The 23,006-nt window shown below is 38.3% G+C and overlaps 1 protein-coding gene across 2 annotated transcripts in view; it reads left to right on the forward strand.

Moving 5' to 3' along the window:
• CHL1 (cell adhesion molecule L1 like) overlaps positions 1 to 23,006 on the forward strand; it is a 194,336-nt gene that overhangs the window by 135,250 nt on the left and 36,080 nt on the right. For both annotated transcript variants that reach the window (XM_059940202.1, XM_059940201.1), the window contains exons 6-12: positions 14 to 184; positions 1,137 to 1,184; positions 2,999 to 3,119; positions 7,692 to 7,876; positions 14,390 to 14,521; positions 21,769 to 21,909; positions 22,236 to 22,347. In XM_059940202.1, the coding sequence (XP_059796185.1) occupies positions 14 to 184; positions 1,137 to 1,184; positions 2,999 to 3,119; positions 7,692 to 7,876; positions 14,390 to 14,521; positions 21,769 to 21,909; positions 22,236 to 22,347 (910 nt within the window). The remainder of the gene's footprint in view (positions 1 to 13; positions 185 to 1,136; positions 1,185 to 2,998; positions 3,120 to 7,691; positions 7,877 to 14,389; positions 14,522 to 21,768; positions 21,910 to 22,235; positions 22,348 to 23,006) is intronic.

Here is a 23,006-nt window from a genome sequence, read left to right on the forward strand (position 1 = left end):
ATTTCTTTTCCAGAATTAGAACACATTGAACAAGATGAAAGAGTATACATGAGCCAAAAGGGAGATCTGTACTTCGCAAATGTGGAAGAAAAAGACAGTCGGAATGATTACTGTTGCTTTGCTGCATTTCCAAGATTAAGGACTATTGTGCAGAAAATGCCTATGAAACTAACAGTTAACAGTTGTAAGTCCAAATAATTTATCATGCCAGCATGATTGGGGAATACAAATGTGTCTATAATTTTATTCTGGTTGAAGCCAGTTAGACCTGGGTTGATATTTTCCACCAGCGTTTAGTTCAACTCTAGAGATGTCGTCCCAAAGAAAGAGGCATCTGCAGCTGTACATCGACGGTAGCTCTGTCTCCTGCATCCAGAAAATCAAATCTCAATTCACGGTACAGATGTATTTCACTTGACGTCTGGAAGGTCTAGTCATTTCCCCTGGGCGAAATACACGAGGAAATTCCAGGGTTTTCTAAGCAAGTCTCAGGCTCTGGATCTCTGTGATTTTGGATAAACCGGCAGGCTGACAATGTGGGAGAAAAGAACAGAGTCAAAAATAAAAAGAAGCAGTATTACAATTTTTATCACATCAAGCTTTTTTGTCCTTCCCAAATTGGCAAACTTATTTGAATTGCTCCTCTATCCTACTTGATTCTGCAGATGCCAGTCTGGGTTCCTACATTTGAACACAGTCCTTATTAGTGGGAGAAGGAACCATAGATTCAAAGGGCGGAGATAATCTCCAGCAGTTCACTGACTGAGTAATGGGCTCTGGTAGAGTCAAAATTTGGCATGACCATTCCATTGTCTAATTTGGTTCATAATTTTGTCATCATTGTGTGTAGATTCACTATGCCAGGGCTTCACTATAGCATCCTTTTGGCAACCTCAGTTCTCTTTAATGGAGCTATAATTTGTATCTTTTCCACCTGGATTTCATCTGTAGTAGTTCAAGGTTAAGCTCGTTATAAATATTTTTCAACTATATCCCCAAAGGTGCTGTTCTAGTGAAGCATGGTTATATCTCATTTTGTAATTTTTCTAAGAGAAAACTATGGCTTTTCATTCTGTTTTGATATCCACATCTACCATTATGTTTGTGAGTTTTTTTCTTCCATTTTTTTATTTCAGTAAAGCATGCTAATGACTCGAGTTCATCCACAGAAATTGGTTCCAAGGGTAAGTTGATGACGTGCAGAATGTTGACATTTATTTTCACCTACGGAAGCTCATTGTCGTCTTAGAATTTGAATTTTTCCTTTAATACCTTCGTGAGTTTATTAAAATACTAATATTCTTAGTAAGGAAAACTCCTTAGCGTAGAGGGTTCTATTTTCTCCCGTCCCCATTAAATATATGTAAAAAGGAGTGATATTTATAAATGCATGACTATATAAATACACCTATGTACTTATACATGATATAATTAACATAAGTAAATACATAACACATATATAACACATTTTTAATGGAGTAATTATTATAGGTCTCCCAAAATGTCTCTCATGGTTGATCAGCAGTTTGGTTCAGAGCTGTTATACGAAGAAAAGGAAAAAGGACTGGTCGAGTGTAATAGACCTAGGGAAAGCGTTGGGTGTAAGAAAGTTAAATGGTTATTTTCCTTGCAAGACCTCTTGGAGTACTTAATACACAACTGCGCATTGTGACTCACTGAGAAAGAATACAGGTTGCAGCATTTTCCAAACTCATTTGTCTATGAAAAGGTTTTTATTTATTTTTTGTTTCCCATAGAGCACTTACCACAGTAGTGTTCTATGGAAGATACCTGAGTAAACCTGAATTATATATAGTAGGCTGTTTTTCTGTAAAGGAAAGAATCATTTGCTTGAATGCGACAAATATTCCTTTTAAAATTGGCACCAGCATTGAACCCTCCATGCTAACTTAGATATCTAATACACTGGTAACATCGGCAGGGCTGGATGAGGGCTCCTCTTGGTGCACCCTCAGTTTGAAAATGGACTGACTAGGTATATATGGCCAACATCATTTCCTTTGAGGTCAAAAACACAAACATATATTGTCATATCTTTCCAGCACTCAGTAAAAATCATTGCACATACTACATGTTCAAAGTTATTTTTCAAGAAATAAACACTTGGAAGGAAGCTATAGCAAGGTACACACTGCTGCCAGTAACTTTCATTCGTCTACTCTGATAACAGCACGTCACCTGTTTACTCTTTGCATATCGCGTCAAATTACTTTGACATTGGATGTGAAACATAATTTGTGTGAACACTTGGAAATGAAATCAAAGTTTGCATTGAAAATGGAAGTTTCCTCATTTTCCATTGTATTTTGAAAGTATTCTTAGGAAAATAAGAAATGGAACATTTCCTTACCCAGTTACTGAGAATGCTTCTGAATCTTTCCTACAACAGTGTTTGTCTTTGAGGGCCTGAGACTGCAAGTAGAGTCACCTAAAGAGCTTGATAAATTCATAGATGCCTGGTGTGCACCACAGGCTTCCTGAATCAGAATTTCTGGGTGCAGGGCCCAGGAAGCTTGTCAAATATTTAGGCACATTTAAATTCAAGAAAAATACACATGGCCATCAAACATGAACAGGTATGATTAAAATGTAGAATATAAAACCATTGACTGTCAATTAACTTAAAGGCTTTCATCAAGAAACTAATTATTGTGAACAGTGTTTGAACTTCTGAATTTGAAGATGTGGGTTAAATCATAACCTTTATAAAACTTGATGCAACACTTACCTAATGCATCTGAAGGGCAACCCATGCTTCGTGGTACGAGTGGAATCTATTTAAATGGGAATATATTAAAATGTGTGAAATACATGTGAAGTAAATGTGTGAAAATAAATTAAAATGTGTGTGTAAATATACATACACACACATAGGTCCATATGGTTAAATATTTTTTAAGAAAGATTGAGTGCCAAAGGAGTTTACTTTTCTTAGTTTGAAAAAAAAAATCTGAGCCTTTTCTGTTCTGCTTTGTAGCGAATTCAATCAAGCAAAGGAAACCCAGACTACTGTTGCCTTCTCCCGAGAACGGCAGTGAGTCTTCGGTTACCATCCTCAAAGGGGACACCCTGCTGCTCGAGTGTTTTGCTGAAGGCCTGTGAGTAACTTGACCCCGTTCCTGATTTTTTCCATTCTGTTCTGTAAAGAATAAGGTAGCAGTGAAGGGTGTGCCTGCATCCATCTTTAAAAATGATTTCTTTAAAAAAAAAAAATCCTGTTACTACATTCCTGGAGAAAGTAATTTGCACTTCACTCTACAGATTTCAGCCTGTGACTGAGATTGATTTATAATTAGATCGCTCTGTCAGTTGGTGAAAGTGTGAACGGAGGTGTCAGTGACAGCATTCTCCTTGCCTCAGTCAGCAGTGGGATGCCATCCTTAGAGCACGAGGTTGTTAGGAGTCAGCCCATCACTATTAGTGCAAAGGTTTATGTCTCTCTGCTGTATTATGTGTCCTGCTCCTGCTTGTTAATGTTTCTTCAGGTTCCACGGAGCCCTATTTATCTATTATTTCACCCACCTGTCCTTTGCACACAAGCAGGTCCAGATCATGCAATTTAAGAGTTTCACATCAGAACTAATGAACCAAACTTTTTTCACGACTGAAGTACACTTTTCCAAATCCTCCAAGTAAAGGATAAGGAGTCTTCGCTTGGTCACCTCTTGAAATTGTGACTTTATTGAGTAACTACCGTAAGTCAGTGTAAACAAGGACGATCTTAGTTAATACTTGGTCATACAAGGTCACCTGTTTCCTAGCCTCATCCTTCTATGCTTACCACCACATACCCATCCCTGCCATTGGGAATACCATGAGAAAATACATTCCACCTTCCTAGCACCCGAGTTTACATAATCAGTTTGTAAACTAAGGGCTTTGCATAGCTGGGCATCTGGTTCATGGACTAGAGTTTGAAATTCATACTCATTCATAATCCAGTGTATATTCTGAGTGGGTGGTTTTAAATTGGATTATGAAGAAAAGGAGCAGATTTGAATGGTTTTACAACCCCTACGCTTTGTAACTTTCTCTTTCCATCCAGCAGAAATATTCAGGTTGCTTATCTGTCTTAAATTGCCGAAGTGTATGATCATAAATTAATTAGACGTGCAGGAACATGGCCTCTGTTCGGGAATTTGGTCTCTGTATTATGTGAGGAGATGAAAGACTCAGGTTCAGTCTGAATCATGTTGGTAGCTGCCTACTCTTTTGTTCTTATTCATATGGGTTTATAGTGGTAGAAATTAAATTTTTGCAGGGTTCATCACTATTCTTGGTTGACTCTTTGGGCAGGGAGAATATGTCAGTAATCCTTTTTTCCTATTTCTCGCAAATGCTATAACTTACCTCTTGAGTGTGCCGGCGACTGCATGGATTGTCTTCAGTATAATAGAAAGGCTCTCATGTGCTTTTTGGAAAATGCAATGTCATGAGGCAATATAGAAGAAGAAAGTGAACGCCAATATGTGTTGTCTTTGGAGACTTGAGGATGCCTGATGCCTTGTCAGAAGAGGTTCACCTGAAGTTGTTTCTTCTTACTCATCGTGGTTTGGGTTGGGAATCCTGGCTGATCTGGTTGCCTTTCAGGTGAAGGTGATACATTGTAAAACTTTTAGAGTACCTGAAAAATTTTCTCCTTAGAAGTTTTAAACCGCCGTAGCAAATATAATATAATGAGGACATTGTCCTGTTTATTATGTGTCAGGTGCTATGTTTTGCCCTTTACCTACATTAGCTTATTTTTTTTTAACATCTTTATTGGAGTATAATTGCTTTACATTGTTGTGTTAGTTTCTGCTGTATAACAAAGTGAATCAGCTATACGTATACTTATATCCCCATATCCCCTCCCTCTTGCGTCTCCCTCCCACCCTCCCTATCCCACCCCTCTAGGCATTGACATATATACATTAGCTCATTTTATCCTCACTGTTTCTCATGACAGTTATTCCCATTTGCAGGTTAGGCAAATGTAGGCCAGAGAGTTGAATTCACCTCTCTATGCTTAGTATGAAGTGGAGGCTGGGATTCCATCCTATTTGTCTCCAGAACCCTAAACTCTCTCTAAGTTTAACTTCTTTGGCATATTTCAACCAAATGAACTGTTTTGTTCAGTGAAAGGCGTGGTGAACAAAGGATGTCATTACCCCTGAATCTAAAGAAGTGGGATATAGTAGATGTTTCAGAAGATGGCTATTAATGATGAAAATATTGTTACCATTAAGTAAAATGGGAAGGCTTTCACAGGGAAAGGTTGAAGGGTTCAGATTCTACAGATTCTGTAAGGTAGAAACTGAGAATAGTTAAAATGACATTGTGAATTTCATTCAGAAAAGAAAAGAAAAGTGTTCCCTCCCCAGAAGTACAGACAGCGAGTCCCTCAGTGGAAAAGACCATATTCATGGGCCAGTGCACACTCAGTCACACCCTGTGAAAGCTTCAGAAGGATTAAAGGCAAATTCCCTCTGCTGACTGTTGGGCTCAAATTTTCTCTCTTTTCTCTCTGTTTTGTAAATTCACGAGTTTAAGCTAGGTACGATTCTTTTGCAAACAAAGGAAGTATAAGAATTAAAGTTGGCTGGGCAAAGACCTGAACAAAAGCTCGAGATGATGACATGGTGTATATTTATGTATAAAAATGGATTAAGCAATATATTTTCCTTCAAAAATTTATTGTTCTAGTGCTGTTAGTAAATGCTTATTAAATTAAAAAAAAGAAAGAAAGAAAAAAATTAGCAAGAATATCACTGGACCTTCTTGCAATGGTATAGATGTGTCCTTAGATGAATTATGTCTCATGGTCATATGATACTTACAGATAATCATTTTATCCCGTTCTTTCAAAGAATAGGTATTAGAGGATCAGACTGGTTTCCAAGGCCTAACCAAAAAATAAAGAAAGATTTTACAGCAAGTGAGATGCTTGTACTATTAAAGCATGGACTCACGAAAAACTCCTGATTTGGAGCAACTGAGGTCCAGAGCAGCCTGTAATTTGGCAAATTGCCGTTTTGACAGATGGAGTGCAAAGCAAGCAGTTAGGAGGCATGGGTTATGCATCCTGTTGGGTGGTGTGCTCAGGAAACCAACGGCTAATATACTCTCACAACTACCTGTCTGAGCTTCATTACTGTTTCCTACAGAAGTGTGCCATGTACTGTAAGCCTGGTAAAATAAAAGGTAGTTGTTCCAGATCTGTAAGGCTGGTAAGTACTTGAGCCTTGAGGGAAGGGGAAGAGACTAGATGTGTGTAAAAGACCTTCATCTTTACCTCTAATATTTTTTGTATAATAACGGAATTAGTTTAACCACCGCCTAACAATACAATTTAAGATAATTGACACAAACAATATGAATTGTTCAATTATTAACTAGTAACCAAGTTGCCTACAAGCCTATATTCCAAGAATACACAGTTAGAAAGGAAAAAAAAAAAAGAGTTGGAAAAGCACAAATAAAATAGAACACACTGATCAAAAGAACAAGTTTAGTCAGGCAGATTCAAGTTCTAATGTGTCATTTATTACCCCAGTGACTTTAAACAAATTAACTTCTTGAACTTTAGAATCCTCACTGGTAAAATGATGATAATAATGACCACATTTAGAACATACTCAATAACTTTCATGTATTAATGATAAAAAGAAATATAGTGGGAAGGAAAAAAAATCATCAATAAAAGCAACAGAAGTGTGTCTTCCACTCAGTCATATAGCCCAAGTGAAGAGGAGAAAAAAAAAAAAAAAAAACCTATCAGTTAAAGTCAGGCATCAGTGTTTTGCACATAATTTTTAAATCACAAAAGTCTAGAGGGTCCCACTTCTCCCAGTTGTCTGGTTTTCATGAGGTGGGATTTTTCTGTTTTAAACCCAGCTGGCTTGATTCCTCCTTCTTGTTTTCTACCCAAATAAGGTGTAAAAAGTTATTGTGTTGGTGTGTGACAAGTTATCAGTCTGGATTTTGTTTTGTTCTTTTCTCACTTGTTTGTTTTGATTGGGTGATCTAATCTTTCTAAGCAAGGGAGATTTGGTTCATTCCTCTATTGGTGTATTCCCCATCAGGGTGGAAAGCTACCTGGGTGGCCAGGTCTGTGCTGCAGAGCCCACCTTGCCCTATAATGAGCTATTCCTTGTTCCAGACAGCACGTTGGGCTCCCACATCTGAGTTTTATTGTCCAATATCAGCTTCATAAGGATTAAAGGGGGTACCACAGTTTCCCGCTACTTGCTGCTGGGCCTTACTTTATCGTGTTTTTCAAACTCTTCTAGGGAAGAGGGCCGTTATTTCTGGCTCTTTCAAACCATCCACAAGGAGATAGCACACTTGAAAAATATCTTGTAATATTTCTACAGGTCCAGTAATCTATCATTCATCTAACCATATCTATTCAGCACTTACATGGAGTTAGCCCTCTCAGTAGAGGAAATGGAGGATTTCTGAGGAAGCAGCTTAGTGAAGGAGCTTGCAATGAAAGAGACTTGATCCAACCCTGATGTTCACCATGGATGGTGGTGGGCAGGTCTGTGCACTGGGAAGCCTGATGTTTTTCAGTGGAACTCTTGAGTGCAGACCTAAAAGCACCACAGTGAGGGATGTGTCCTGTGGATTTCTTTACTTTTTATTTTTCACTTAAAATAAATGTTTATCATTTATGTATTGTTTCACAGACCAACTCCACAGGTTGATTGGAGCAAAATGGGAGGTGATTTACCAAAGGAAAGAGAAACAAAAGAAAATTATGGCAAAACTTTGAAGATAGAGAATGTCTCCTACCGGGACAAAGGAAACTATCGCTGCACAGCCAGCAATTTCTTGGGATCAGCCATTCATGATTTTCATGTTATAGTAGAAGGTACGTTTCCCACGTTGATTTATTTTTCTTCTATTTAAAAAACAAAAAAGGAATCCATATGTAGTCGACCTCTAATGCATATATGTTAAAACAGGTAAGCTGTTTCAACTTTTAATTCTAGAGAGAGCAATGGAATATACTACACTTCAATTAATCAGGTTTGTCATTTACCCCACAAAACCACATAGAAGGGACAAATGACAAGAAAAGATCTCTGGTTAGGGACTGAACACAGATGACTTCCATTATGTATTTGAATAGTCACTAAACCTAATCTCCTATATCATCATATTATGAGAAGAAAAATTTATTTTAATATATGTGTGACACTGCATAATATGAAATCTTAAAAGAAGTAAGCCTTACCATGGGAGAACGTATGATGATGGGCCTGGAAGAGACCTTGGACTTTCCCAGTCCTTTCATTAACGTCCTGTGTCCTTGCCCAATTTACTTCACCTTTCTGAACCTCCATTTCTTCACCAATGAATTGAGGGAGTCAGACAAATTATTGTCTTGGTTCTTTCCTATTTTGGGAGTCCATATCTTGGGTTCAGATGATGTTTCATATGTTACTAATGGGGAAAGAAACATAGACAGTATGGTATAAGTGTTATTTCTCTGTCAAAAGGTCCAGAAAAACACGTTATATTCAAGTCATCTTTCTGTAAACAAGCCTTTTGAGCAATAGAAGTTGGGCTCTTGTTTGTTGTACTCATAGAAATAAGTAGGTGATGATGTCACCATTTAAAAAGAAGGTAAGCCACAATATGTAGATAGCAGGGTTCTGCCTGCTGGGCAGATGTAAAGGTTACCCAGTCATCCTGTGAATTTGATTGATGCAGACTATTTTCTGTGGTTCTGATCACATTGAGGTTTCTGTGTATGGTTTGGTTGACTGTATTGATCAAATTAATGGGATGATTACTGCATTTGTACTTATTTAGTGCCGTGTAGGCTTAACTATTGAAAGGAATGGTCTCCTTCAGGTTTCCATTTAGTGAACTGGTGCTCTAAGTCTTCCATTTTTATTCCAATAAAGTTCACCTCTTAAAGTTTCATTTTGCACAAGGAATGCCTAAGCAAAGGCCCACTGTTTTAATTAGTGGAACAAAAAAATACTCAGACCCAAATTATATTCACAAGTAAGTGTTAAGATAACTGTTTTAATCATGCTGCTGTTTGGAAGAGCAGTGTGTTTCCAAGACCTCTCTCACAATGTGTGTGACTGGTTAAGTGAGGAAGAATGAAAAACCAAAGAGGAGAATATCGTTTCCCTGAGTTCAACACAAGCAAAACCTGTATAGGAGAAAGCCTAGTATTATGGATAAATATCAACATTTGCCAACAGTGACATATTCCTCTGACATTAAATTATTCACTAAGAAATTCAGAGAGGAAGAGTTTGGCAGATTCATTTTTTTCTCTAATTTTAGTCATCGTTTGATGCCTGTACATAATATGACTATACCATTCAACAGGGGTGTGTTTCTGTAACCCCCTGACCCAGCCCCCTGCCCCCACCAGCTCCAGCACATACCCAGGAACCGGACAGGTCTCATTGTTAGCTGCTCCACTCCAAGTTGCTGACTATTAGAAATCCTTCCAGATGGCTGGAACATTGCTACGGTAGCTGAATATTTTAACAATCTGGCCATGGTTTTCTTGACTATAAGACTGAAGCTTTCAGAAGAACTGCAAAGGTTGCAAAAGGAAAAAAATCAAGGATGTAAAATTAATTACACAATTTAAAATGTTGACTGTAGGACTCCAAAGGAATATAGGTTTCCCGAACAAATTGTCCTCACTATTCATAAAACAGCTATTAGCACTATTGAGATGTAAATAATGTTTTTATGAGGAACATTTAATCCTTTATCCTTAATGAGAAACTACTAAATGTGCCCTCAGTTGTATGTTTCAGGAGTTTTTCTTCACACATGCGAGTGAAAAGCAAACTGAGCTCAAGAAGTCTTTTTTCTGTTAAGTGTGAAAGCAGTAAATATATCCTTCATTAATCATATGGACGGAGGAGTTCACTTTCATTCAATTTTCTTCTGCCTTCCTGCACCTTCTTCTTTCCCTTTCTTTGTCTCTTGCTTGGACACTCAAATTAAATAACAAGGATTAGCCATATAGGAAAAGAGCAATGTTACCGTGAACTTTGAAAATCTAGCCTATTCTGGAAACACTCATTGTGCTTAAGTAAAAGCATGTATTTTACTGTATTCTCTATATCTGTGATACTTTTTCTTTATTACTGAACACAAACTCCGTAATTTAGGCTACAACATTCTAAGTCGGAAAACAAACTGCACTTTCAAATCCTGTAATATGTATAAGCAACAACAGCCGGGATGTCTTGATGAGGCACATCTATCCTTTCTAGGAATCCATGGTCTAAGTATAATATTACACATTCAATGAAAAGAGATCTATTAAAATGGCATCTAAAAGTTTCTAAATCCAGAAATCAAAGTATGACCACAGTCGTATTTCCACTGATTATATAAAGCCACGTTACAAAAGTTTACAGCACAAACATTGGTATCATGTAAGGCTTTTGAAACTTAGTAAGTATAATAGGAAAGTATTTATACATAATTATATACCCATAATTTTGCTGCATTTTAAAAAGATGTCATGAACTCAAATGCAATTCAGTCACTGATCTATTTAAGAAAGCCTCATTTTCAAATAAATTTATTTCCAAAAAGTTGCAATGAAATTCAAGTTTGCTGAACCTAATAATTTTTGATTTGTTAGAATATAGATATTTTATAGAAATCTGTTATAAGAAAATAACCTGTGTTGTATGTTTCATAGGTACCAAATTTCCTGTTTTATTTTGTTTTCCTTCTAGTGAAAACCATCTCTAATTAGCTTGCTTATTACATTCTAAATGTTCAGACATTTGCATCTCAGTTTTGAGCAGTGTGAGAAAAATTTATCATCTTATTTTTTCATTTACAATTATGACTAAATGAGTAAAGTTTCAACATAAGTTGTTTTCATCAGTTACCATAGATCTTAGGATAATAGATACAAGACTGGGATTCCATGATGTTGTTTTCTCTCAGAGTTCTCCATTTTAATCATTCTTCTCTCTTGAGCCCTTTTTTCATCCTTTCAAATAGATCTTACCTGTCAGGAATAGAGTTGCATGTTCCAACCTCTGGAAAAATCTCTTCTCTGTCCCTGCATGCCCTTAGCCTCACTTCAGACACCAGACATTTCCTGTCCTGTAGCCAGTGTCCTCAGGCTCACCATGCGTCCTATTGTCAACAAAGTAGCAACGAGGTAAATATGTTCAGTCAAGATATGAAATTATGAGATTGTGAATGACCAGAAGTCAGTGATTCCCTCCTGTCCAAGGCCCCTTCCTTTTTCTCTATGCCTTTTTCACCGGAGTCTTTGGGGATCAGTCATTTCAGTTCAACTCAAAATTACCCCACATGCATCTGTTCTCATTGTGCCAGTGTCGGGGAGAAAGAAATTTTCCTCTTTCCTTCTATTTTTGCTGTGGCTCATCTAAGAATTAAATTGACATGAGGCAGATTAACAGGAGAAAATCAAACAAAAGTGTAATAGTATGTATACATGGGAGAGAGCCAGAAAAACTGAGTGACTCACCCAAATGGCCAAAGCCTCATCTTAAATACCATCTTCAGCTAAAGACAAAAGAGGATGTTTGGCACTTCAAAGGGGGAGAGGACAGCATCTCCAAGGAAGGCTGGAGCTGCAAGAGCAAATGTTTGGTGCGCAGATGTTTGCTGGGCCAAACAGAGACAGTGGGACACAGAGAGGACTCTAATCTCTAGGCCCTGCAGAGCTGCCCCTACCACAACTAGCCCATGTTCTTGGCAGATATTTCTGTAGTAGCTCTCTTCCAGAAACAGGCCTTCTATCTAAACTATTTTAGGCGGTTAGGGGGGAGGTCAGAGTTTCTTCCTGAGTCTTTCGGGCCTTGATTGTTTTCAGCTCAAAATAATCTGCGTGCCAAAGAAATATTTTGGGGTGGCAGATTTTGTTCCCCTATACAAAGCAGTGGAGTCATCAGAAAGAGAACAATTCTGCCCTGGCTCTTCAGAGATCACTAATCTAGTGATCTAGTCTAGGTGCTCTCACTACGGATCCCAATTGTGAGATTCTCAGTCTGGGCTGGAATTGAGAGCAGTGTCATGACAGGCCCAAGAAGAAGATGCTCTGAACAAGACAGTCTTGAAGTCCCTTTCACCTTGCACGGCCAATTCTACCTTTGCTCAGGAACAGCTTAATTCTTCAGGAGAAACAGGGATGAGAAGCATAAAAACAAGTTTCCAAACTTTTATAAACAAAGCTTATGAGAAGGGGTTCAGGTACAGTTGAAGGACGATTTCTAGTGAATACTCAAAACTTCTTGAGTCAGTTGATAGCTGTTGGGGAAGCGTGGATTTCGAAGCAGACAGTGAAAGTTGGTAAAGCTATGTGGCCTTGGTTCCTATCTGTGATCCAAATTAGTGAAATAGTAATGAGTTAGAAATAACACCACGTTTACTTCAGAGTCTCGGTGCTGATCATCCAGTAGGTCTGCAGGTCCATGGAATGGCAAGAACAGAAAGTGGGGCTTCTTTTCCTGGTGACCCTGGGCAAGTTAGATGACTTCTCCAAAGCTCAGTTCTCCATCTGTAAGGTGAAATGGTTGGATAAGATGGTCATTTAAGCACCCTTTACCTAAGATCTAACAGTAGTAGATCTAAATACAGATACCGAAGGATTAATGAAATTTGTAGGATGAGAATAGAAACGGAGATCTTGATTTTATTATTCATAAAGATTTAGAGAAAGGTCATAATTACATGGTATCCTTTATTATTTTTATTGAAATATAATTGACATATTACATCATTTGTTTCAGGTATACAACACAATGATTTGATATTTCTATGTATTGCAAAGTGATCAGCACCAAAAGTGTCGTTTTCATCCATCACCACATAGTTACAATTGTTTTCTTGTGATGAGAACTTTTAAGATCTAATCTCTTAGCAACTTTGAAATAAACAGTACAGTAGTATTTATCCATTATAGTCACCATGCTATATATTATTTCCCCATGATCTCCTGTATTTTTACATGTTCTGAAAGCAATAGTCTTAGTTTTCTACTGTGAATAAGAAAAATTTCATGTTTTCTCTCTAACTCAAATGTTTAATTTCACTGTGGTTGTATGAAAAGACCAAAAGAAAGTAACAGTCACATAAAAATTGCAGACAAACACACAAAAACTAAAACCCTTCACCTCGGAAGGTCATGTGCAGTTTATAATTTGGACTACTGCATTTTAAACTAAATGACTAAATATTTACAAATTGTAGATTATGAAGACACATATATAACTTGGAATTTAACAAGTCCACACCCTGTTGAATAATTACAAAGCCATGTCTCTTGCTCGGACTTAAACTTGCCAGGGATATTTGTATATTTTTGTTTTCCCTGGTGAATTTATAGACTTATTTTTTTTCCACATAATCCCTCTTTTCCTTAAAAAATTGTTTAAATGACATTTTTCATTTTATACATATATGTATCTTAAAGACTTTCCTTTCTGACTAAAAACGGAAATCCAGAAATGTCCTGGGGAAAATAAAAAAGCAACACTTGATGGGAATTACTACCTGCCGGTATTGTGCAATTTTCTCTGAAATCAAATTACCCAAAGCATCCACACTTTAATATGAATCTTTTCTTCACTCCTGACATAGTAATATACTTAAGGTGACAAAACATGACAGTAATGTTTGCACTAAAGAATGTCTCCTTCTATACTGAAGCACCACTTAGAATTATAAGATTGGAGCATTAGGGCATAGAAAGATGCAAGTATATGATTTAAATCTATCTTTTCCTCCATTGTTTTGAAGGCAGAAAGGTAAATATTGGTTTCAGGATTCCTTCTCCCACCCCCTTGCAAAAAAAAATTTCTAGGAAGTAATGTCTCCCAAATTCTTAAGATAGATAATTAGATATGGACAGATAAATGCTATAGAGTCATTAATTAAGAAATATTTAAAATAACGGCTGAACATTTTAATTTCATTAAAAATTTTTCAAAATATTTTTCTTGAATATCAGCCACTTTGGATGACTTGCACTCAATAAACTTCACATGTTTACCCCTCCTTCATTTTCTGTAATGAGATAGATACTTGTGTAGCTAAATAAAGTGACTGTAGGTAACTATTTTTAGTGTGTTGATTTTATTAGACATGCTAAGATTCCAGATTGTAACACACACACACACACACACACACACACACACACACACACAAGCACATAAACACACAAACCCTATTCCAGGCAAAAACAATGCCCGTCTTGCCTTAGAGAAGAACATTTATGAAAAACAGCTAGTGTGAAACACTTTGTTGTGTCTGCCATCTGCTGGTGCATACTAGAAATACAGCCCTTAACATTTTTGGACCTTCTGTGATTGAGAAAATGCTGATGAGCTCTTCAGTTTATTTCCAGAGCCCCCTCGCTGGACAAAGAAACCTCAGAGTGGCGTGTATAGCACTGGGAGCAGTGGTATCCTGTTGTGTGAGTCTGAAGGAGAACCTGAGCCCACAATCAAGTGGAGAGTCAATGGTTTCCCAATTGAGAGTAAGTGAAAACAACTGTGAGGCAATGCTGAAGGCAGTGGTTTGCTGGGACACAGTGTTTAGACACCCTCGTTATGGCTAAAGTGGAGTTGGTAAGTGGCTGGATTGACAAGACAGATCTAACCAGGAAATCCAAAATTGCATCTTTCAAAGCAATTTGATTTATGCTTAGATTTATGGAAAAGCCATAAGTAATATTTGTTGGGCTATTATGTTAATTATATAAAAATAAGGTTTAAAAAATAAGACAACTGAATGACATAGAGGATGCACCCAAGGAGGAAGGTTCCTCTCCCTGAGAAGAAACAGGTGCAGGGACCTAGTGGTTGAGAGCACAGGCTGCAGTTCAGGACTTCCCTTGGATCCAGGCAACAGGGGCTCCCCACTGTGCTCTGCTCTTTACAAGGACCTGCTATGGCATGCCTGTGTCCATGATGTGAGAAATCCGCAGGGCCAAAGACACATGCAAAGCCTGAACTTGGCTCACTGCAGGTTCTCGACCAAGCTTCAGTACCCAAGACCAGAAAAATCCCCTGTACAGTCAGCTCTGAGCCCTTCCCAGATGGGCTGGGCGTGGAAAAGATGGGATGGACCAGGGCTGAAGGCCTAATCTCCCCACTCCACTGTGTTCCGGCATAGAGCTCCAAGAAGTCCCAAATCCTCAACTGGAACCTAGAGCCCTGGTCTTTTTTTTTTTTTTTTAAGTTTTTTTTGATGTGGACCAATTTTAAAGTCTTTATTGGATTTGTTACAGTATTGCTTCTGTTTTCTGTTTTGGTTTTTCGGCCGCGAGGCATGTGGGATCTTAGCTCCCCGACCAGGGATGTACCTGCAGCCCCTGAACTGGAAGGCGAAATCTTAACCACTGGACCGCCAGGGAAGTCCCGTCCCTGGTCATTTTGAATGTCTTTGTTAAAGTAGGATAATAGAACAGATCTTATTGGTCAATTGATCAGCTTGATTTAGAACATTTACAATATGGAGACATATGTGTGTTGATTCTATTAGTTTCTTTGCCCTAGACCCACTCGTATCAGGGTAGGCATCCTGGTGACATATAGACCTGGAATCCCAGCTAGGCTGTGCACCGAAGCTTGGGGGGAGATTCACTAAACAGCTCAAGATCATACAGCTGGGAATCTCCTGAAGCTTAGGTTTTTAACTGCAAAATGGAACTAATGGTAGTTGGTTGTAATTGAAAGAGATCAATGGTGTCTACCAAGCAGGATATTACTTATCTGTAGAACACTGTGAAAGTTCATAAACTCTGGATCCAGAGGGTCTTTGTTTGCATTCATGCTCTGCCATTTACTAGCTGTGTGATTTGGTGTATTACTGATCCTCTTAAAACCTGTTTCCTCATCAGTAAAATGGGGATGAAAATAGCACCGACCATTGGGGATTTTTATGTAGATTAAATGACACACATAGAGAATGTTTAGCACAGTGACTGCCACACAAACAACACTCCCAAAGTATTGTTTACTATTGTTTTCACATAGCAAATACTCAGGAAGCCTTCGTGCTCATTGTTATTTTTGAGAAACACATCTGTTTTATTTTTCTTTGTATGACAATAGGTACAGTGTCAATGACAAGCAGATACTAACTGAACACATTCGATGATGAGATTGAAAATTAAAATGATAGTTATTTTAAAATATCTATTACTCACACAAGCTTATGACTATTAATCTAGAAATTGTCAAATAACAGTATGACCATATCTACTTTCTCAGCAGATAATGAAACAAAATCACTTTCAGTTCTGTCTTGTTATAGCTTTCAGAAGAAAGAATGTGCCTACTTATTTAAAATACAAATACTTTGGCAAAACAATGAACAGTTCTGAAAATTTTTTTTCTTTTCTTTTTTTAATTGATACATAATGAACATGCATTATATTAGATTCAGGTGTACAACATAATTGTTTGTCATTTGTGTATATTGCAAAATGATCACCGCAGTTAAGTCTAGTTAATGTCTGTCACCTTACAGAGTTACTGAATTTTTCTGCTTGTGATGAGAACTTTTAAGATCTACTCTCTTAGCAACTTTCAAATATGCAATACATTATTAATAACTATTACTGCCAGGCTGTACATTATATCTCCAGGACATTCGTTTTATAACTGGAAGTTTATATACCTTTTTACCCGCTTCACCCATTTGGCCCATCTTCCCACCCTCTGGCAACCACTAACTGTTCTTTGTATCTATGAGCTTGTTTTGTTTTGTTTTCTGTATTTCACATATAAGTGAGATCATACAGTATTTGTCTTTTTCTGTCTGACTTATGTCACTTACAATAATGCCCTCAAGGTTGATCCAGGCTGTTACAAATGACAGGATTTTCTCATTTTTATGGCTGAATAATACTCCATTGTGTGCAAATGTGTGTGTATGATATATATATATATATATATCTCACATTTTCTATTTTTTTTGCTTTTGTGAATCTGTCTTGTTTTTATTTATTTATTTTTTAACTTTTTATTGTATATTGGAGTATAACCGATTTAACAATGTTGTGGTAGTTTCAGGTGAACAGCAAAGGGACTCAGCCATACATATACAGGTATCCATTCTCCCCCAAACTCCCCTCCCATCCAGGCTGCCACATAACATTGAGCAGAGCCCCCTGTGCTATACAGTAGGTCCTTGTTGGTTATCCATTTTAAATATAGCAGTTATCTCACATTTTCTTTATTCATTCATCTGTTGATGACACTTCAGCCCTCATTATTAGTTTCCTCAATTTGAGACATTTTTCCTCATCTCTTTAGAGAACAGAATAAGAGATGAAAAATAAGACTTCAGGTAAATCAGAAATGAAAACAACTTTTGTTTATAAAGAATGTTAAGGATGCTAAAATAAAAAATGCAGATTTTCTGGAACATAAAATCATAAAATTTTATATTTGAATAGCACTTGGGTGTTTATGAAGAACATTCACATACTGCTTTGTCCCCACATGAGCCTTTTAAAGGGAGTACGATTATTTATATTTAACAGATTGATTATTTCATTCAATAATATTTATTGAATGCCTTCTTTGTGCCAGGCACTGGCCTTGTTGCTTGGGAGATAGCAGTGAATAAAACAGACAGTCCCTGCTCTCATGAATCGGGCATTCTAGTGGGGTGAGACAAGCAACAGACAAATAAACACATAAATGTGGTAAAGTGAAAACTAGCTGGGGAAGGGGTGGGTGTAAGAGAAGTCCAGGACCTAGAGCTGCTCTCTGATTTTAAGATAATACTAGTAAGATCCTTGTGGTTATTTACCTTTGAGTAGAGATCTGAAAGAGGTGAGTGATGCAGCTATGCAACTACCTGTGAAAGAGCTTTCAGGGTGGAGAGGTCAGTGAGTGTAAAGACCCGAGGTATGTTTGGAGTGTTGAGGAAAAGCACGGACTGCAGTATGGCTGAAGCCGAGTGAGTGAGGAGGGGGCAGTGCTGGGAGAGATTAGTCCGGAGGTGCAGGGACCACATCATATGTAAAGGGGAAGTCCAAAAGGGGACTTGGGATATTATTGTGAATAAGATGGGCAGCTCTTGGACGATTTAGAGCAGAAGAGTGACAGGCTCTAATTTATTAACAAAGAATTTTTCTGGCCTCTGAATGGAGAAGCAACTGTATGACTCCAATTAGGAGCTGCCTAAAAGATACTGGGCCCTTGGGCTAGATTGGTAGTAGTAACATTTAGGTTATGGATTTATATCCAAAATAGAGCCAACACGTTTGTTGATGGATGAGCACATCAAGGCTGAAGACAAACTAATGCAAGATAGCACAGCTGAGTAATGGCAGACCTAGAACCAAAGCCACATTTTTGGAACCCACGTTCTGTGTTCTTTCCACAGCTCTCCTTGCTTCCCTGCCAACAGGTCATAACCATTTATAATTGGGATGTTTGATGACAGTGGGATCACTAAAGGGTTTGAAATCTCTTTAAGCTTATATTTTTAGCAATTACATATCCTTTATATAGAATATTTGAAAATTAAATCAAAATGATTACTATTATTGATTACAAGCCTAACCTTTTTCAAATACTTTGCATCCAATATTTCTGAGCCTCCTAGTGGGCCCTGCAAAGCAGATATTTTTATTCTTCAGGTTGTAGATGTGGCAAATGAGGCTCAGAGATTACATTACTTACCTGATTGAGGACACTACCCGAGTGAATTTAGAGCCATAAATGGAACTGAAATGATTAATTCCGGAGCTGAAGTTTCTCCCCCTATATTGCATTTTTGCCCTTTGAGCTGACCAAAGACAACTTATGTCAGGACTAGTGGTTTTTGTTTAAGAACTTGGCTTTCTAGAATTCTGGAAGCTCCTGGAAGTCTGTATGCCACAATACTCTGCAGTTTCCATACCTATCCCAGAAGGCATCTTGGAGCAATGTTTAATTACTTGTCACCCAAACAGGAGGCCATAGTTTCATTTCTTCTTTTTGTAATGCTATGCAGACTCAGTTTACCATGGGGCAAATGGTATAAGAACTGAACAGGATGATGGGGTTTACTCTGAAACTTGTAAAAACTCGAAGTAGGGTGTGAGAGTACAGGATGAGATCAAAGACACAATTCTTTTTAACGTTAAAAAACTTGTAAGAGCTACTCATCTTGACGCTTCTTAAGAGATAAATTGTCCTACGGTATTGTATCAAATTTCTATTGTTGCCATAACAAATTACCACAAATTCAGTGGCTTAAAACAGTGCACATTTATTATTTTACAATTCTGTAGGTTGGAAGGCCAACGCAAGTCTCCCTGGGCTTAGATCAAGGTGTCAGCGGTGCTGTGCTTCTCTCTGGAGGCTCTAGGAGAGAAACCCTTTCCTTGTTTTCTCCAGCTCCTAGAGGCTGCCCACATTCCTTGGCTCACGGCTCCCTTCCTCCAACTTCAAAACAGCAACGTTGCATTTCTCCGACCGTCCTTTCGTAGTCATGTCTCTCTTTGGCTGGCCATAGCCAGGAAAGGTTCTCTGGTTATAAGGAGCCTTATAATTCCTTTGGGCCCCCTTGGATAATCCAGGATAATCATCCTATCCAGTTAGACTGTGGCCATCTTTCAGGGGCTATTTTTCTGCCATGGGTAAAATGCCACCCAACAAAAATGTTTCCAGTCATTCCAAGAGATATTTACTGACTGCCTCCTCTGTGATAGCTGCTCTTTAGGCACTAGGAACATAGTGTACAACACATAGACAAGGTCTTGCCCCCATGGAGCTCACAGTTAAGTGTAAAGATGTATTTATTTCTTACTCCCAGAGGGAAAAATGATGTATAAGAATCTTAAAAAAAAAAAAAAGGATTTCAAGAACCTAGGGGCAAGACATGAATAAAGATGCAGACATAGAGAATAGACTTGAGGACACAGGGAGGGGGAAGGGTAAGCTGGGACGAAGTGAGAAAGTGGCATGGACTTATATACACTACCTAATGTAAAATAGATAGCTCGTGGGAAGCAGTGACATAGCACAGGGAGATCAGCTCGGTGCTTTGTGACCACCTAGAGGGGTGGGATAGGGAGGATAGGAGGGAGGGAGACACAAGAGGGGAGGGGATATGGGGATATATGTATACATATAGCTGATTCACTTTGTTATACAGTAGCAACTAACACACCATTGTAAACCAATTATACTCCAATAAAGATGTTAAATAAATAATCTAGTTTATTATGTAATATTCAGTGTTTTCTATGACATTAAACTTAGCATAGTCGCTTTTTCTTTTTTTTTCTATTTTTTTTTTTTTTTTTTTTTTGGCTGCATTGGGTCTTCATTGTTGCACGCAGGCTTTCTCTAGTTGCAGCGCACAGGGGCTACTCTTCATTGTGGTGCGTGGGCTTCTCATTGCGGTGGCTTCTCGTTGCAGAGCATGGGCTCTAGGCGCGTGGGCTTCTGTAGTTGTGGTGTGTGGGCTCAGTAGTTGTGGCACACGGGCTTAGTTGCTCCGTGGCATGTGGGATCTTCCCGGACCAGGGATCGAACCTGTGTCCCCTGCATTGGCAGGTGGATTCTTAACGACTGCACCACCAGGGAAGCCCATAATTGAAAAATTTTAACATTTGTGCCCCTTATTCAACATTCCTAGCTAATATGTTTCTCTTCCCACTTCTTGTTTGTAGTTTCAGAGCAGGGCACGTGCTTTGGCACATGGCCAAATGCTGTGGGAATGGGGCTCCCCTGGTGGTGCAGTGGATAAGAATCCGCCTGCCAATGCCGGGGACAGGGATTCGAGCCCTGGTCCGGGAAGATCCCACATGCAACGGAGCAACTAAGCCTGTGCGCCACAACTACTGAGGCTGTGCTCTAGAGCCTGCGAACCACAACTACTGAGCCCTCGTGCCACAACTACTGAAGCCTGTGCGCCTAGAGCCCGTGCTCTGCAACAAGAGAAATCACCGCAATGAGAAGCCTGTGCAGCGCAACGAAGAGTAGCCCCCGCTCGCCACAACTAGAGAAAGCCCGCGTGCAGCAACGACGACCCAACGCAGCCAAGATAAATAAATGAATAAATAAATCTTAAAAAAAAATAAAGTACCATAAATATTAGATTTTCTCACTTCCAAAAGATATTTCCAGAATTATACATGGATAAGCAGTGGGGTAAGATTTATTGCCGAAAAGGTAGAAAACCTGGTCTGTGCTCTCAAGAAGAGTTTAGTCCTCCTGGGAAAATGAAATATATGAGCTATTTATCTGAAGTGGTTAAATAGCAAAGCAGGGCAATTGAAATGAATGGTGTAGATGGGAAAATTGCAGAAGGGCAGAGAAGTGAAACAGAGGAACAACATGTCAAGGGGGAAGATAGCAGTCAATATTGGTGGATTGGGGGGATCCAGCTGTGTTGGTCATGTGGTTTATGCTGGGCAGTATCAGGACTTCAATTACAAGAGTAAGTGAGATTCAGTTCATAGTGGGACTTGAGTGCTAAACAGAAAATGTGGAATCTTACTTGTGGGTGTGGGTATGGAGAGGCAGACAGCTAGTGATCAACACATATTTTGGCAATAAATACTCATTTGAAGGACGACTGAAATTGCAGGAGGGTCTGGAAAGCAAAAATCATGGTTGATGTTAAGAAATTCTAAAGAATTGGCTTCAATGAACTCTTATTCACCCTAAACTAGTATTAAAATATAAATACTGTGTGACACGTTTAATGAATAGTGTATAAATATTTTAGGTTCTATTTTTTATCACACTGACAGTCTTTAATCTCTTGTAGGAAATCCATTTTCTGGTGATGTCATCTCCCCCACGGAAATCAGTTTTACCAATGTGCAACCGAATCACACTGCTGTGTACCAGTGTGAAGCCTCGAATGTCCATGGCACTATCCTTGCCAATGCCAACATCGATGTTGTAGGTAAGCATACCTGGGAGCAGACTATTTGTCTGCTCTTTTCTACAGGAAAATGTTCACGGTCATACTCACAAGTAGATTGAACTCTCGGCACATAAAACATGGGGAAAAATCAAAGTCACTTTCACCTTACATTTCAGCATGAGACCTCATAGTAAAAGTTATACTTCCAAAAATGTATTGCATTGGGATACTTTCTAATTCAAGAATACGTACTGTGATATTCAACTGCTTTCCCTTATTAACATGGCTAGGATATAGAAAAAAATTAATTTGCTTGTATTACTTATATGAACATTTAAAACTGCATTTATATTGTTTTCCAATAGATGTCCGTCCATTGATACAAACTGCAGATGAAGAAAATTATGCTACAGTGGTTGGGTACAGTGCTTTCTTACATTGTGAGTTCTTCGCTTCACCTGAGGCAATTGTGTCCTGGTAAGCTGTTACACGGTTTTCTTAAGAGAATGTCAGTTGTAGATTGTGCCTTGTTTCTTCATCCATCATTTGACAGGCTGCACTGTGTCTAGTTATTACATGTAGCGAGTGCCTCTGAGAAATAAGGTAGCAAACTTACTTACCTACCTTTCCTGGCACTGTTGACTAGATTTGTAGTATTCTCTCACATGGGGAAATATGGAGAGCCAATTTTGCTCACAAAGGAAAGCAAAAAATTGAAGTGATTGCTAAGACAATTTTATAGGTAGTTTAGGTCTCCATTACGGATATATCTAAGGTCATACATTACTGTTGTTGTTTTGGGTATTATCTAAATAATTGTTAAGTTTGCATTTCATTCCAAGTGCCTATGTTTAAAACTTTGTCAACATGTATTTTGAATTTAATTTCGATATATTGGTTGGTATAGTAACTCCAAACACATCATTGTATGAATCTACCATATTTGTTCCTTCACTAGAAAAACTTGGTTAAACTAGTCGTAAATAATTTTTCCCAGGGCTCTGCAGGGCTGAGATTAGAATGAGGAGAGCAAGGCAAGGTCATCCAAATATAGGATCAGATTCTGTCTTTATTTAAAATGTGGATATTTTGTTCATTGTGGATTTTTTTGTATTATTTTTGATTTTTAGAAATAC

Source organism: Balaenoptera ricei, chromosome 11 (genome assembly GCF_028023285.1).
Source record: "Balaenoptera ricei isolate mBalRic1 chromosome 11, mBalRic1.hap2, whole genome shotgun sequence".
In the NCBI taxonomy this organism is placed as follows: domain Eukaryota; kingdom Metazoa; phylum Chordata; class Mammalia; order Artiodactyla; family Balaenopteridae; genus Balaenoptera; species Balaenoptera ricei.